Source organism: Balaenoptera ricei, chromosome 4 (genome assembly GCF_028023285.1).
Source record: "Balaenoptera ricei isolate mBalRic1 chromosome 4, mBalRic1.hap2, whole genome shotgun sequence".
In the NCBI taxonomy this organism is placed as follows: domain Eukaryota; kingdom Metazoa; phylum Chordata; class Mammalia; order Artiodactyla; family Balaenopteridae; genus Balaenoptera; species Balaenoptera ricei.
The window spans coordinates 21,129,527-21,147,142 of NC_082642.1; the positions used below are offsets into that span (position 1 = coordinate 21,129,527).

Sequence of the window (17,616 nt, forward strand, 5' to 3'; positions counted from 1 at the left end):
AATAAAAATAGAACTACCATATGACCCAGCAATCCCACTATTGGGTACATACCCTGAGAAAACCATTATTCAAAAAGAGTCATGTACCACAATGTTCATTGCAGCACTATTTACAATAGCCAGAACATGGAAGCAACCTAAGTGTCCATCGACAGATGAATGGATAAAGAAGATGTGGCACATATATACAATGGAATATTACTCAGCCATAAAAAGAAATGAAACTGAGTTATTTGTAGTGAGGTGGATGGACCTAGAGTCTGTCATACAGAGTGAAGTAAGTCAGAAAGAGAAAAACAAATACAGTATGCTAACACATATATATGGAATCTAAAAAAAATGGTTCTGAAGAACCTAGGGGCAGGACAGGAATAAAGATGTAGATGTAGAGAATGGACTTGAGGACACGAGGAGGGGGAAGGGTAAGCTGGGATGAAGTGAGAGAATAGCATTGACATATACACACTACCAAATGTAAAATAGCTAGCTAGTGGGAAGAAGCTGCATAGTACAGGGAGATCACTTCGGTGCTTTGTGACCACCTAGAGGGGTGGGATAGGGAGGGTGGGAGGGAATGCAAGAGGGAGGGGATATGGGGATATATGTATGCATATGGCTAATTCACTTTGTTGTGCAGCGCAAACTAGCAAAACATTGTGAAGCAATTATACTCCAATAAAGATGTTAAAAAACATAAAAAAAAAAAGAATTGACACTTAAAAAAAAAGTTACGGAGGTGGACAATGGTAGGTGCATAAAATTATGAATGCATTCAATTCCACTGAACTGTACATTTTAGAATGTCTAAGTTTAGGGACTTCCCTGGTGGCACAGTGGATAAGACTCTGTGCTCCCAATGCAGGGGGCCCGGGTTCGATCCCTGGTCAGGGAACTAGGTCCCACATGCATGCCACAACTAGGAGTTCACGTGCTACAACTAAGGAGCCCACCTGCCACCACTAAGACCCGGTGCAACCAAATAAATAAACAAATATTAAAAAATAAATGTCAACTACAATTGGCACTTGCCATCTACCTCTACAAGGATTAAATCTTGTGCATTTGCAGCTGCTGACTTTCAACACCGCCCCGAAAGGAGTTCAGGGTGGAGAGCTGAAATTAGGAACTCCGTGCTCTGGGAAAAACTGGCAGAACAGGTCTTCAGAATGTTAGATATTTTCAGGAGCCAATTTTATGAGCTCAATTCTTTTTTTTTTTTTTTTTTTAATATTTATTTATTTATTTATGGCTGTGTTGGGTCTTCATTTCTGTGCGAGGGCTTTCTCTAGTTGTGGCAAGTGGGGGCCACTCTTCATCGCGGTGCGCGGGCCTCTCACTATCGCGGCCTCTCTTGTTGCGGAGCACAGGCTCCAGACGTGTAGGCTCAGTAATTGTGGCTCACGGGCCCAGCTGCTCCTCGGCATGTGGGATCTTCCCAGACCAGGGCTCGAACCCATGTCCCCTGCATTAGCAGGCAGATTCTCAACCACTGTGCCACCAGGGAAGCCCCTGAGCCCAATTCTTGCATCTCCTCATATCTAGAAAAACACTAAAATCCTTCATGGTGACATCTGCTCCTTGTGACTAGCAGTAACTTTCATGAGACTAGCAGAAAACTTCTACAAAAAATATGTGCTTGATTACATGTTTTCCCCCTTCACCAAAATCACATATATACAGACCTTCCCTCCTACCTCTTTGGAGCAGTTTCTCAGAGCTATCTGGGATGCTGTCTCCCGAGCTGCAGTCCTCATTTTGCCCCAAATAAAACTTAACTCACAACTCTCACATTGTGCATTTTTTTTTAAGTTGACACAACTTTTAGTTTGTGAACAGTTTTTAAGTCCACAACTCTGAGGAACAGCAAAAAAAAAAAAAAAAAAAAAAAAAAAGGAAAAAAGAACAGAGGCTAAGGGACCTGTGGGATATCAAATGTACCAACATACACATTATAAGACTATAAGAAGAGAAAGTGTGTTTCTGATGTAAGGATAAGCGTATACATCAATGGAAAAAAACTGAGTCCAGAAAGAAACCCTTATATTTATGGTCAATTGATTTTCTTTCCACCAAAGTGCCAGGACCATTCAGTAGGGAAAGAATAGTCATGTCAATTAATGGTGGTGGGACAAGGATGAATTTGGACCCGACCTCACACCATACTCAAAAATTAACTCAAAAGGGATCACAGACCTAATATAAGGCCAAAAACCTATAAAACCCCATGAAAAAAAAACTGAGACAGGCTGGGAGCTGGGACCCTTTGCTGCAGTGCTGCAGTGCTTGCACCTGGACACACCTCTCCTCGAGCAACAAAATACAAGGAAACTACGTGGGACTAAAAATAACTGCATGCAGGTGCAATCAGGGCAAATTCTGGACAAAAGATACAAAGAGACCAAAAAACGCAACTGCCACTTTTGAAGAGCCCGGAGCTAAAGCAGGGCACTGCACATGCCCCCTGCACACAACACCACCTAAAGGGTGGGCAGACCACCTAAGCCACCCCTCCAGCCCGACTCCCAGACACACCCCTACCCTCACCCCATGTAATGAAAAAGCTCGCCTGCACCTCCCTCAGTGAGCAAGAAAGCAAGGGAACCTGTTGTTTGTTCTCGCTCCCTCCTGCTGCAGCAGGGGCCCCAATAAAGCCTTGCCTGAATTTCTTGTCTGGCCTCTGACCAATTTCTATTGATTAAGGAGGCCAAGAACCCTGGTTGGTAACAAAACCACTAGACAAAATCTTCATGACTTCGTATTGGGCACAGTTCTTATATGAGAATAAAAGCATGACCTACAAAAGAAAAAAACTGATAAACTGGACTTTAAGATTTAAAACTTTTGCACTTAAAACGCCACCATTAAGAAATAAAAAGCCACAGGGACTTCCCTGGTGGCGCAGTGGTTAAGAATCCGCCTGCCAATGCAAGGGACACAGGTTCGAGCCCTGGTCCAGGAAGATCTCACACACCGTGTAGCAACTAAGCCCATGTGCCACAACTACTAAGCCTGTGCTCTAGAGCCCGCGAGCTACAACTACTGAGCACACATGCCACAATTACTGAAGCCTGCGTGTCTAGAGCCCATGCTCCGCAACAAGAGAAGCCACCGCAATGAGAAGCCTGCGCACCGCAACGAAGAGTAGCCCCCACTCCCTGAAACTAGAGAAAGCCCACACACAGCAATGAAGACCCAACACAGCCAAACATAAATGATTAATTAATTAATTTTAAAAAAATAAAAGAAATAAAAAGCCACAGACTAGTAAAAAATATTTGAAAATCATATATCTGATAGAGGACTTGTATCCTGAATGTATAAAGAACTCCTACCCAAAATCCAATTACAAAATGAGCAAAAGATCTGAACAAACATTTCAGCAAAGAAGATATACAAATGACTACCATGTACATAAAAAGATACTCAACAGGATTAGTCAGATGGGAAATGCAAATTAAAACCACAGAGAGATACCACTACTTACCACTGAAATGGCTATAATGGAAAAGATTGACAATACTACGTGTCAACAAGGATGGGGAAAACCTGAAACCCTCAATTACACTGCTTGTGGTAATATAAAAGGGTACAGTCACTTTGGGAAAAAATTTGGCAGTTTCTTAAAAAGTTATACATAAACTTACAATGAAACTGAGCAGGACCCTGTGAGGCCCTCCCAAGTACAAAAGCCTTTCTGTGTCCCCCATTTCTTGTTTGTAGGAAAAAGGTTTTAGCCTCCTAGACCTTCCCTGAGTTCCAAAGGACAGACTCAAATAGTTACTAATTAGGGGATTGAGGGAACGCAGAAAGAAATAATAGTGTGGCATGGGGCCTGGGCCTGGTTCTTCCTCAGAGGATGTGCATAACAATTTGATACATATCTCTGAGTTCTTCTACAGGAACTCAGGTCCCCTGAGCACAAGCATGCGGACCCCAGACTGGTTGGAACCGGAAGGCTGATGACTGAGATTCCTGAAACACCACCCTGCTACCTCACCACCAACCAATCAGACACACACACCCTGCTACTCCCCTCCCTCACCTTCCCCTTAAAAACTCTTCCCTGAAACCCATGGAGGAGTTCAGGTCTTTGCTTGGCCCTACAATAAACTTTTCTCTGCTCCAGTCTCCGACATTTCCATTTGTTTGGCTTCACTGTGCATTGGGCACAAGAACTTGGGTTCAATAATTTGATCCAACGATTTCACTCTTAGGAATCTACTCAAGGGCTATGAAAACATATGTCCACACAATGAGTTATATACAAATGTCCATAGCAGCATTATTTATGATATTCAAAATGTAAAAACTACCCAAATGTCCATCAACTAGTGGATGGATAAACAAAATATGGTATATGTATATAATATTATTCAGCAATAAAAACAAACCACTGATACACAGTACAATATGAATGAACCTCAAAAACATTATGTTAAGTGAAGAGAGATGAAAAAACTGTAGAGGCAGAAAGCTGATCAGTGGCTACCTAGGGCTGGGTAGGAATTGACTGAAAACAGGCAGGAAGGATCTTTTTGGAGGGAAACATTCTAAATTGTAGACTGCGGGGATGGTTGCACAAGTTTCTTAAATGTTTCAGACATTACATGAAATTTCTAAAAATCTTATATTTGTATTTGTATGGAAATATGTATGGAAATATGTTAATATAAATGTTTCAGACATTACATGAAATTTCTAAAAAAAAAAAAAAACTACAATGAGATATCATCTCACACCGGTCAGAATGGCCATCATCAAAAAATCTAGAAACAATAAATGCTGGAGAGGGTGTGGAGGAAAGGGAACACTCTTGCACTGTTGGTGGGAATGTAAATTGATACAGCCACTATGGAGAACAGTATGGAGGTTCCTTAAAAAACTACAAATAGAACTACCATACGACCCAGCAATCCCACTACTGGGCATATACCCTGAGAAAACCATAGGTCAAAAAGTGTCATGTACCACAATGTTCATTGCAGCTCTATTTACAATAGCCAGGACCTGGAAGCAACCTAAATGTCCATCGACAGAAGAATGGATAAAGAAGATGTGGCACATATATACAATGGAATATTACTCAGCCATAAAAAGAAATGAAATGGAGGTATTTGTAATGAGGTGGATGGAATTAGAGTCTGTCATACAGAGTGAAGTAAGTCAGAAAGAGAAAAACAAATACAGTATGCTAACACATATATACGGAATCTAAGGAAAAAAAAAAAAAAAAAAAAAAAAGGCCATGAAGAACCTAGTGGCAAGACGGGAATAAAGACACAGACCTACTAGAGAATGGACTTGAGGATATGGGGAGGGGGTGGGGTGAGATGTGACAGGGTAAGAGAGTGTCATGGACATATATACACTACCAAATGTAAAATAGATAGCTAGTGGGAAGCAGCCGCATAGCACAGGGAGATCAGCTCGGTGCTTTGTGACCACCTAGAGGGGTGGGAGGGAGGGAGATGCAAGAGGGAAGAGAAATGGGAACATATTGTATATGTATAACTGATTCACTTTGTTATAAAGCAGAAGTTAACACACTATTGTAAGGCAATTATACTTCAATAAAGATGTTTAAAAAAAAAAAAAAAAAAAAAGACATACGGGAGTGCCTTTACTCCCCAGTGGGCTATCCCCAGAGCTCAAGTTTAAAGATTAAAAAGTAGGTTTAAGATCTACAAAGTGGCTTCTCAACGAACACAAGTACTCCCACAACTACCAGAGTATCGTACACAAAGTAAACACACATTTTTCTGACTGATCACGAAGGGCAGTGGCAGGGAATAAAACCCTCATAAGCCTGCAGGCCAGGGGATGTGATGGCAAGAACAGCTGGCCTGATTAGAAACAATGTCTGCCTGTCTCTGTCCTTTCTTTCCTCCCCTCCCTGGACATGCTGATCTGTCCCTTCTCTCAAGTTTACATCTGGCAGTATCTCTCCCTCACCCCAACCTCCCTTACTATACTCTCACAATGCACTTCCTACTTCAAATAATGCATTTAATGCTTGTGTTTCTTTTCATTTCTTTCTCTTTTAGTCTGTAAGAAAGCAGATATCTGAAATGATGTTCACCAAATGCTTCTGAATGGTGGGATCTCGGGTGATGGTGGGATTTCTTTCTTCTTTGTACTACAGCTTGAACTTTGTATAATGATCTTGTAATGTCTTAACCAAAACAAAACAAAAAACAAAAAACATTGCTTTTTTTAAAACTGTTAATTCTATAGATACATGTATATGTATAACTGAATCACTTTGCTGTGCATCTGAAACTAACATAACATTGGTCATCAACTATACTCTGATATAAAGTAAAGTTAAAATAATAATAAAATTCCTAATTTTTAGCAAGTCAGTTCATTTTAATCTTTTATATTCCCTCCTCCTTGCTTTTGAAAAAAAATATTTAAGTGATTTTCCCTTCTGAATAATCTTTAATTTTGTTTTCCCCTACAAGTATCAGTGGCCTCTATGAAAGAAAAAGAAAGATAACCCTCCCCACCTTATCAGTTCCCCCGACCAGGGATTGAACCGGGGCCACAGCAGAGTCCTAAACACTAGGCCACCAGGAACCCCCATCTCTCTTGCTTTCCATCCACCCTTCATGCCACCCCAATCACACAGGAAGGAGCTACAGGACACAGTGAGGTAAGATGGGGAAGCTCTGACCAGGACGCAGCTTAGAGAACTCTCTGTACTCTTCCATTCTCTATTAACGGTTTCTCACCAGAAAGATGTCTGCGTAGCCAGCCAAAGACTCTACTCCCTCTTGGATCCGTGCTCCTCCAGAGTCATTCAGTCCAATCACCGGAGCCCCCACTGTCATGGCTTGGTCCATGATCTGAGATAGCAGAAAAACAACTGATCCTGTTATGAAAAACAGCATTTACAAAGCACCATGGTGGTTTTCTGGAAAATGTTCTGAGTGTACTTTTCAAAACAGGAGTCCATAACACTGGCTCCATTCCACATGATGATTGGGTACCTCGTGGAAGACAGAAAATCAGATATTTAAACCGCTGATTAAAGCCCCCCAAGCAGCCAAGAGCCAAAGCACTTCCCATTTGCAGGGGCGAAGACTGTTCATGGCAACCATTTCTAGAGCCTCAGGCCCAGGCTGTAATATTTTTTCAGCCTGGGCCTGAACAAAATAATATTTTGAACTGATAGACAGAATGGCAAAGCAGTATTTTTGTGAAAGTAAATGTGGACCCATCTATTAACTGGAGGCCAGGCCCAGGCCTTTTACTTCTAATAATACAGATTTTCCTCATGGGTCAGTAGTTGACAGCCTAATGAGCAACATTTCTAACAGTCCTTGAGAATTTACAAAGCACTTTCACTTCCATTATCTCATTTAGCAATCACAACAGAGGCAATAAGAAGAGGAAATTAGGAAGGTTTAAAAGTTTAGTGATTGGCCCAAGGTCTCAGGAGTAACACATGACAGGACCACACCGAGAAGCCAGGTATTCCTTTACACAGGGAAGCCCTGCCCAGCTACTAAAAGTCAACTCTACCTTTATTCCAAAACTCCCCAAATATGATCTACACTTTTATTCACCACCAGAGCATCTCATCTGTAGCAGCATTTTTTAAACACCATCACGTAATCCTTGCACTGCTTTTTTAGTACCTGGATTCTCCACCTAGACCATGGGTTCTTTACTTGGGGTCCTCAGAGCTGTAAGGAGCCTGTGAGTAGATTTCAAGGAGTCCATGAACTTGGAAAATTTTACATTTTATTAACCACAGCAGTATTAGAAATACCTGTGACTTTGTCGTTAATAGAAGCTACAGATTTTTATGCCACATTAAAGTTGCTGCAAATATCTTTTTTTTTTTTTTTTTTTGGCCACACCACACGGCATGTGGGATCTTAGTTAACCTCTGGACCACCAGGAAATTCCCACTTTCTGGTGGGTCCCACTTTCTGGCAGATATCTTGAAATATCGTTTTCAACTCATGCCAACTTTGAAATTATAGCAGTTTATCCACTGCTAAATCTCGTTATTTAATTCATTAATAAGGAAGCATATATATTACAAATGTGATTTTTTAATTTTCAATCTCTTGTAATCCTACATTTTACTTTATGCACGTGTAAAAATGAGGGTCCAGGGACTTCCCCAGCAGTCCAGTGGTTAAGACTTCACCTTCCAATGCAAGGGGTGCAGGTTCAATCCCTGGTCGGGGAGCTGACATCCCACATGCCTCATGCCAAAAAACCAAAACATAAAACAGAAGCAATACTGTAACAAATTCAATAAAGACTTTAAATTTTAAAAAAATATAAAAAATGCGGGTCCGGCTTCACCAGCCTGCCAAAGGGATCCATGCTACAAAAAATGTTAAGACCTCCTGCCCTGGACTGAAGGCACCTTCAGGTCAGCACCACATCCTGCACACCTCTGCCCCACCCCATGTGACTGATGAAAGTATTGAGTTTGTTTTCAATATTAAATACTTACTTTGGGGGCTTCCCTGGTGGTGCAGTGGTTAAGAATCCACCTGCCAATGCAGGGGACACAAGTTCGAGCCCTGGTCCGGGAAGATCCCACATGCCGCGGAGCAACTAAGCCTGTGTGCCACAGCTACTGAGCCCGCGCTCTAGAGACTGTGAGCCACAACTACTGAGCCCGTGTGCCACAACTACTGAAGCCCATGCGCCTAGAGCCCACACTCTGCAACAACAGAAGCCACCACATTGAGAAGCCCGCGCAACCACAACGAAGAGTAGTCCCTGCTCACCGCAATTAGAGAAAGCTCACACGCAGCAACTGAGACCCAACACAGCCAAAAATTTAAAAAAAATTTTTTTTAAAAAGAAAATTTATAAAAAATAAATAAATACTTACTTTGCAGATCTTTTGGGCATGTGCTCCAGACAGGCTGCCTCCAAAAACTGTAAAATCCTAAAAAGAAAACAAATCAAAAAATAATATGGAGTGACTAGCCAGAGATGAAGACCCAATAGGAGGAGGAAATGGAAAATTCATAGATAAAAGTTTTTAAAGGATTTTCAGAAGCTTAAAAGATTAGGGGAAAAGTGTGACATAAAGTATTCCATAGAATGAATAGTGAATAAAATGTCTTAAAAGGAGTTCATGTAATGTGAAGAGTAAAAGACCTAGTCTTTGTATACAAAAATGACTTGTAGCTCTGAGGGAAGGAAAACTTTTCAGGCAGAATTAACCAAAAAAAATCAGATTCTATGGAGGTCAAACAGACATTTCTATTACTAGGAAATATCTGCTGTTTTGACAAAGGAGGTGAAAGAAGTGAATCAGAGTCCTCACTGCTTCTTCTTGCTTCTGGATTTTCATTACCTTCTGATATAAAAAGCTTCTTGCGGGAATGACCTCCTTCCTAAACTCCCATCAAAAAGATAGTAGGGAATTAAAAACACATTCAGCCCATGAGGACAAAAAAAGGAAGAGGAAACAACAGCAGAAGAGAGTGAACAAATGAGGGAAGTGAAAGCACAAGAATATCTGACTTGGAGCAAATGGAAGCCTTTACACCTGCAGAGGGAGTAACCACAGGAGGGGACAGCCCAGGAACCACAGAAAGTGCGCTGGAAAGCAGACTGACAGGAAGTCTGTGTTGGGAGCAGTTAGACCCCACGGGGCCTCTTCTTCACCTGGAGAGGAGAAAGGAGGTTTACTCTCTAAAGAAACTTAACCAGAGGGCTTCTGGAGTCACAATCCCCAGGCACAAAAGGCAGCAAAGGCAAGGCTGAAAACAGGTGAGATGCCTAATCTGTACAGTGAATGATGAGCCACTGCTGGCCCTTCCTTCCTCCCACCCACCTCCCCCAGAACACATCTAAAGCCAATTATCACACAAAAGACTGCGACTGCTTCTCTGGAAAAACAGAAGCTCCCCGCAGAAAAAAATGCCTGCAGATGTTAACATTTGGGGGATCACTACAAAAAAGCTGACCCATCACTCCTCCCCCGCAGTATCCTTCAGGGCCTACTTCACATGCCCCATTTTCCCTAAAGCTTTCCTGGATCTGGATGTGATCTTCCCTTGTCCTGAGCCCATGGCACTTGCCCAGAACCTCTCACCGGCTATCGGTAACTGTAGCCACTCCTGTTCTGCCCCATTCTACCTACAAAATGATTAGCTTCTCCAGGGCAAGAACTGTCTCAGTCATCTCCACCTCCCCCTCACTCCCACCCAAACCCACGGGTGTAAGAGGTGCTCCAAAGCATCAATTCAATGAATTTTTGTTATCTCCTTAATAGTTAAGGGAACATTGTGCCCAGAAAGCACAATAGCCTTCTTTGTTCTAGCTATCTTACTAATGGTTCCTTCTATACAATTCTTTGCCTAGCTCTCATAAATTACAAAAGAGAGATGATCCCTTCTAGTTAGGCATTCGGCAGACCCATTTAGAACACAGTTTTAAAATATTTTAAAAGTAATTCTATTAGCAAATGAGTACTGTCTAAATAACTCTTAAAATGATCAAGTATAATTATTTTACTCTCAAACCCGGAAAACATTCTAGGTTCCTAAATAAGCTCTATACCTTTAAGATCTGTAAAAGAAACTAAATATTTAGAATTATATACATATTTCCAACTCTTAGTGGAGAAAAAAAAATCAAACAAAAAATAGTATACAATATGTTCTTTGTGTTAGTTTTCTACTGCTGCTGTAACAAATTACCACAAATTCAGTGGCTTGAAACAACACACATTCATTATCTTACAGTTCTGTAATTTAGAAGTTCTACATGAGTCTCAGTGAGCTAAAATCAAGGTTAGCAGGGCTATGCTCCTTCCTGGAGGCTCCAGAGGAGAATCTGCTGTCTTATCTTTTCCAGCTTCCAGAGACCACCTATTTACATTCCTCACCTCATGACCCCCTTCCTCCCTCTTCTAAGCCAGCAACGGCAGACCAAGTCCTTCTCACATAGCATTACTCTGACCTCCCCTTCTGCCTCTCTCCCACTTTTAAGGGCCCTTGTGATTACACTGGGCCCACCTGGATAACCCAAGCTATTCTAAGGTCAACTGATTAGTAACATTAATTCCATCTGCAAGCTTAATTCCCCTTTGTCAGGTAAAATTACATATTCACAGGTTTCAGGGATTAGGATTTGGATATATTTGCAGGCCATTATTCTGCCTACTACATTCTGCCTACTACATACATCCTATGGTGTCTGTGTGAAGAAACTGTATGTCTTGATGCAGCCTAACAATAATTGTTTGAACTCTTTCATGAAAGCCTAAAACTCAAGGGGCCTGTGGCTCTGAGAGTCAAAATCCCCTCTGCCCAAGCTGCATCCGCTGCACTCCCTCAGGTCCACACAATCTGCCCAGGACACGGCTGCCCTCCCGGCACGCACCCAACATGCCAAGAGGAATCTCACTCACTTGGATAAACTCCTGGTTCCTGGGACTTCTTAGATGACTACTGCCCTGTGATCCTCCCCCAAACCGACTAAGGAGTCTTTCTACCTAACTAAAAACACCCTATTACATTATAATAGTGTAATACGCTGGACATACGCACTAAGAAACAAAGTAATTCCCTCACCTGCCCCAACTACAGGTAAGTTTTCATTCCCCAGGACTGTTTTCTTCTCACATATTTTGTTCCTGGCTCTGCCCTCGAGGAAACCTCAGCCAATTAGAGTATGAAATACCTGACTGAAGACATAAACCAATCTTCCATTGATTCGGCCCCGTCCAGTGACCACACTGTCTCCAGGAAACTACCAGAAAAATAGAAAAATAAAAGTTAAAAAAACCAAATACTTCTCTTAATTAATTTTGCAGTTATGCCCCAAGGAAAGACTCCCCCTAAAAAAAAACTACACCCCAAATTCCTTAAAATTCAATATGAATAAAGAACATGAAGGAATCCCCGCTTCCCCCCTCAGCTCTGCAACAGCAAGCACTGGGCTACTGCTTCATCAACAGAACACTGTAGTCTTGGGCCTTACCCTCCTTCCTAAAAGCAGAATAATCAGGGGACCCCCTAGGGATGCCACTACCGAACGCTCACAGGAGGAAGGAGAATATATAACAAAACATGGCAACTTCTGCAGAGCCACACATCCCACCCCCAAACCTTAAAAAGGCAAACCTATCATTTTGCTCGGAATTCTGACAGTCACTGTGTGGCCCATAATGGCTCAAATGGAGCCAGCAAGTTTAGTGCCAAGGTTACAAATCTTTGATCATAGTCTTGAAAATAAATGAACCAAAAGAGAGTCCAAAGAATTCTGTGCACCATGGAGAACACCCAACTAAAGGAACAAGTGTTGGTAACTCTGACCTTCAAAACTCCAAGGCATAAACTTAAAGTATGTCAAAAGAGGCGACTGATTAGCCTTTAGGGGTCCCTGGTGCCTAGGCAGACCAGAACACAATCAAAAAAAATTCTCAACTCTCCTTCTAAGTTTGTCATTCTATACCAGCGAGAACTGTGAACCCACACCGGAGCCCTGGGAGCTGGGCCAGAGTCACCCTGCACAAGGTATGAGTAGTGCACCCACATTCCTTCATCTGTAGACAAAGTTGAGTGGGGAACCTGGAGGCCCCAGCAGTGCTTCTCAAGAGGCACTTCTGCAATTCCAGGGCCCCACACTTGAAAATGTTTCAATGTATCCTGAAATGACTTCATTAATCTAGTGTGTCGAACTGCAGGGCCACAGCTGGTAAGTGAAACCTGGAGGCTTGCACCACCACTGTGAACAGATACCTTATTCTTATCAGCAGCCATTCCAAAATCTGCACATCTGTGTTCCACAAACATGTCGCTCTCAACAAAACTGCCGGGGTCCAGCAAGAGACTGATCCGCTCTCTGGCCGTTAGCTTTCCCTAAAATGCAACAAAAATCGCTCAGTGATGTCATCGTAGACAAAAGTCAGTAAGCGAGGAGTGCTCATCGGAGGGCCAGGAGGACTAGTTTTTGCCTTCACCCCATGTGAAAGCCTCTGTTCCATAAACCTGCCCAAGAGAAAGGTGTTATCAGTAGAATTCAGCCAGTAAGGAAATCAGGGCAGACCGGCTGTTCCAGGAGCCACTAACTGTGGAAGCAAATTAAGGGAGTAGGAGGAAAAGGCAGAGAGGAGAAGTGGGGGTAAGGAGAGCCTGACCCTGGAACAAGATAACGAGTTCTACAAACATTTACTGGAGACCCAAGGAGCAGTAAAAAGGAGAACGCAGAAGCAGGAGATAGAAAACTAAAGCAGGCTTCACGAAGGGTCTGAGGCTACACCCCCAGGTTCACAAGCTTCTTCTAAGGAACCCCACAGAAGCTCACCTCACTAGGGTCCAGCCCCAAGGACACTTCCTGGTTCTTCTCCTGCCTCCTCCAGGGTCTTCTCCTACATTGGGGGCCCTGCTTAGGGACCCTACCCCTGACAGTGACTCTGTGATACACAGACAACCCCACAGCAGAGAGTGGCTTAGTAGAAAAAGAGTGGGACAGAGAGTGCTAAAAAGCTCACTTGAGAGGAGTTAAAAAGTGGTTCTTGGAGGGGGTGAGGTTGGAGACCTCAACCTGTCAAGAGCCTCCATTGCTTGGGCTCCCAAGCCCTTAGACCAAGACCAATAACCAGGCCCATTGTCTATCCCCCACCCCTGTTAAAAAAAAAAAAAACACCTCTAACTAGCTATATTTTCCCCTTAAGAAGGAAGCCAATGCCAGTGAGGTGGTATTAAAACAAAAAGGTAATCCTCTACACTACTGTGTAAAATAAGTTTTCAAGAAAGCAATTTGGCAACATATATCAGTGTTAAAAATATTCGTATCTTTTGACCCAGTAATTCCATTTCTGGGAATCTATCCTATGGAAGTAGTCCAAATATTGTGTAAAAGGGTATGGAGTAGGAGATTTAAACCAAGTAAGCCTCCTGACTAAGTCAGCCTTGGCAAAAGAAAAACAGTTTCTGGAGGCTGCATCTAAATCCAGTAAGATCCGTCTGGAAATGGGTGGGATGATGTTCCAGGGAGGGATTGAGCCACGGGCCCCAACAGAAAGAGTGCAGGGAGCACTGACAGGCCTTTCCAGAGGATAATCTAAAGTTCCCTCACAGAACTTCCCTGGAGGTCCAGTGGTTAAGAATCCCCGCTTCCACTGCAGGGGGCACCCGTTCGATCCCTGGTTGGGAAACTAAGATTCCTCATGCCAACTAAGATCTCGCATGCCGCTCAATGCGGCCAAAAAATAATAATAATAAAATTCCCTCACCCCAGACACTGCCACCCCAGGGACCTCAGGGGAGGGAGGAAAAGCACTCCGGGCACCAAATACTGTCAACCAAATTTACATCTCACTCCCAAATGGCAAAAAGGAACTGTCACCTTCAGGCTCTTGTCAAATGGGCATTTACAACATCTAAATTAACACTCAAATTAGAGTTAATAAAGGGCCAGTGCAAATGTCCTCACTAAAGACCCCACTACCCCCACGCCTGTAAATGTATGCCTCAGTGTCCTTCACCTCTAAAAATTTCACTTTTGCATCTTCCAGGTTGGTTATTTAACCCATCCAGCACATCAGGCCAGACTCACACGTGTCCGGGACGCACTGAGCAAGCCTCGTTTCAAGTCCCAAGTCACCGATTTGGGCCTCGCAGTACCCCGGGGAAGTGGGTGGCAGTGCCTCAGCTGCTCACTCCAGCCAAACTCTCAGAGTAACCTGAGCACCCCCAGGAAAAAACACCTGCTTCCGAAGGTGTCTTTCCTACCCAGCAAGAACGCTGATACCCTAAAGGAGGTTCGGCTGGCATTCGGGGGGCAGAGTTTCCACAAGTTCCCTGCGCACACCACACAGCCACCCCAGACGAATGTGAGTTTGCCCATGTAACTTCCCCTGCCAAACGCCTTGATTTTCCTGCTTCCATAATGGAGCAAGAACCTACCACCACTCTTTCATGGGGCATGAGAAGAACAAGGTTTTTTTTTTTAATTAAGTGCCTATCATTGCTTCACTGTCTTATTCCAGTAAGGTTACAAGGGGAGAATTATTACCATCTTCTATTTAGAATAAATTGACTCCAAAGGAGTAACTTGTCCAAAAGTTCATAGTTGTTAACTGGTAAGCAGCTGGAGCCCAGCCAGACCCGTCTAAAATTCCAAAGGGAAAGCAGACACTGACAAAGCACAACCGTGCTTGTCCTGATTTTACCTGCCCCAGTGAAAGGCAACAGGTTCACAAAGTGAACATCCTCGGCTCCGCCCCGCCCCTCGCAGCATCGCGCGGATTGGCTGGGAGGCCCCGTACGCCGCGAGCCGCGCACGCTGTGATAGGCCGCGACCGCCGGAAGCGGGCTGGCCTAGGACTCACTCGCTTATGCTGCGCGTCGATGCGGCGCTGCCCTCCTCCCAGTAGTGCGGCTTGACGCTTGTTCTCGATGCGCTCATTAACAGAGACAGGCTGGGTGCACACGCTGCGCACCGCGGCCCGGAGACTTCTCACTACAGCACTGAGCCTGATTCCGGGTGCCGCCACGCGCATTGCCGCCGCCGCCATTTTTGCTTTACCAGCGCACTTGAGTGCGCATGTGCGTTGTGTGCGCCCCGCGGAGTCTGCGCCTGCGCAGCGTCGGCGGGACGTAGGGAGTCTGTGGGCTGGAATGCGGAGCGCGTTTAGCAGAAAGGCAGGAGAGTTCGAGACCCGAGGCTGCGCTAGGGCGTCACCGAGATGTGTGGGCCTGGTCAACCGATGTTGTGCCCGCCAGGCTGCACAGAAGAGCGACTTAGCCCTTGCTTTTCTCTGGCTACCTAGACCCCTAGTTTTGTCCTCCCACTTTCTTTAGAAAATAAAGTTAACCAACGTTTGTTGAACACTGTACCAAGTGTTGCTTTAAGCATTTACCTGCATTAGCTTACTATCCTGATTTCACAGATGTAGCAAATGAAGCACAGAGAGGTAGAGTGATTTGATCAGCCAAGACTAGAGATGTAGTGGAACCAGGATTCAAACACAGATGTATTATGTACCACTTACTGCGCACCAGGCTTCAGCATCACCTGAAAGCGAGTTGGAAATGCAAACTTTCAAATTCTCAGGCTCCATCCAAGACCTACTGAATCAGAAATTCTGGGGGTGTTGCCAGCAATCTGTTTCAACAGATGGCCTGTAGGTGATTTTGATGCTTGCTCGAGTTTGAGAACCACTGCTCTAGGGATTTAGAACTGAACTGTTGGGAGCTTGTCCATCTGTTTCCCCAGCCAACAGTCAGCTCTTCAAAGCAAAGAACAAGGTGTATATTTCACATTCTTAGCCACAGAAAACTGCCAAAGTTGATCATTAACCCCGCCGAGCTCCAGCTCACAGCCAGGGCCTTTGTAAAGTCCAAACTCTGGCCTGAGACTTTAACGTTAATAGAACTCAATTTAGCAAACATTTTTGAGCAGCTGCTATGTGCCAAGAACTAACCACTAGTATTTATTACTTTCCTGGAGTAGGAATTGTTCACCTACATATGCAGTGAAGCTGAGGGTCTAAGGCTTGAAGGCATGTGGCTGGACAAAGCCCACCTGCATCTCTCTGACTCCGTAGTAGATGCTCTTGGCCCTGCATCTGGGTCCCTGCTTTAAGGACCTTTCCAATCTAGACAGGAAGACAAAGGACCAGCCTGGTAGCACAGGGGAGAATTTAGGCAAGGCTGGGTGTGTAAAGGAGAGTTATCTCTGAGAAGGTAGCTGCATGCCAGGAATAATGGCCTGTTCAGATTCACACACATGGTTGAGTCCCCAGCTTTTGGAGAATGGTGGTACATGAGCCTGAAAAGCAGGGATGTAGTTACAGTGCGAAGAATTTTGTCATATTCAGACATTGGGACTTGATTTGGGTTGGGGCATTGGAACTCCTTTGTCCTAAGATGCTTTGCAGATCCCTCTCCTGTGGCACATCTCACACGGTGTTAACATTGTTTAGAACTCTTCCCAGCTAAATTCCCAAGCCAGAGGGCAGGGACTGTGGCAGCTTGCTCACCACTGTGGCCCTTGCACCTGGAACAAGGCGCAACACACAGGAGGCCTTCAGAATGTATTTGTGGAATTGAACTGAGCTAGCAAATAGACAATAGCATGTTTTCTTCTATGCCTATTCATCCTTCCAGGCTCTACTCAGGTATTTCCTCAAGGCAGTCTACACTGATCCTCCCTCTACCTGGGTTAGGGAAACTACCGGTCCCTCAGGAAGCAAGGAAGATTTTTTTCTTATTTAACTTTGAGTAACCAGCATTTAGCAGAAAGCCCAGCACAGAAGGGATCCAGAAACAACTGTTAGACTGAACCTAAGTGCTCCGTCCAGGTAGTTCTCTTTCCCTCCCCTTCTTTCTCCTCCCAGTCTTCTTTTTTGCTGTACTAGTGCCCCACCCATGGGTGCTCAATACAGAATTCTAAAGATCTATCATGTTATTTCTCCTACTTCAGATGCAAGACCCAGCCTAGGGTGGGTGGGAGGAGGAGGAGGAGGATTTATTTACCCAACAATTGCCCTTTGGAATCCTTGCATGCTCTGGCCTATTTTCCTGTCCCTAGTGCCCCTTCACTGAATTACTATGTCTGAGTTATTTCTACACTTCAAGACAGGAGTCACCCTGATCTGGCCATCCTATTCTTGTC

General features: G+C 44.0%; 1 protein-coding gene across 5 annotated transcripts in view; it reads right to left on the bottom strand.

Annotated features, from left to right (window-relative positions):
* Nucleotides 1-16,195, bottom strand: part of PCCB (propionyl-CoA carboxylase subunit beta) — an 84,914-nt gene extending 68,719 nt beyond the window's left edge. For 4 of the 5 annotated variants that reach the window (XM_059920274.1, XM_059920271.1, XM_059920272.1 and 1 more), the window contains exons 1-5: nucleotides 15,329-15,552; nucleotides 12,735-12,854; nucleotides 11,674-11,742; nucleotides 8,867-8,923; nucleotides 6,735-6,848 (exon numbers count right to left, since the gene is read on the bottom strand). In XM_059920274.1, the coding sequence (XP_059776257.1) occupies nucleotides 6,735-6,848; nucleotides 8,867-8,923; nucleotides 11,674-11,742; nucleotides 12,735-12,854; nucleotides 15,329-15,514 (546 nt within the window). In that variant the 5' untranslated portion in view covers nucleotides 15,515-15,552. Of the gene's footprint in view, nucleotides 1-6,734; nucleotides 6,849-8,866; nucleotides 8,924-11,673; nucleotides 11,743-12,734; nucleotides 12,855-15,328; nucleotides 15,553-15,991 lie in introns of those variants that run through there. The other variant, XM_059920273.1, reaches the window with a different exon arrangement.
* Nucleotides 16,196-17,616: the final 1,421 nt, after the last annotated feature.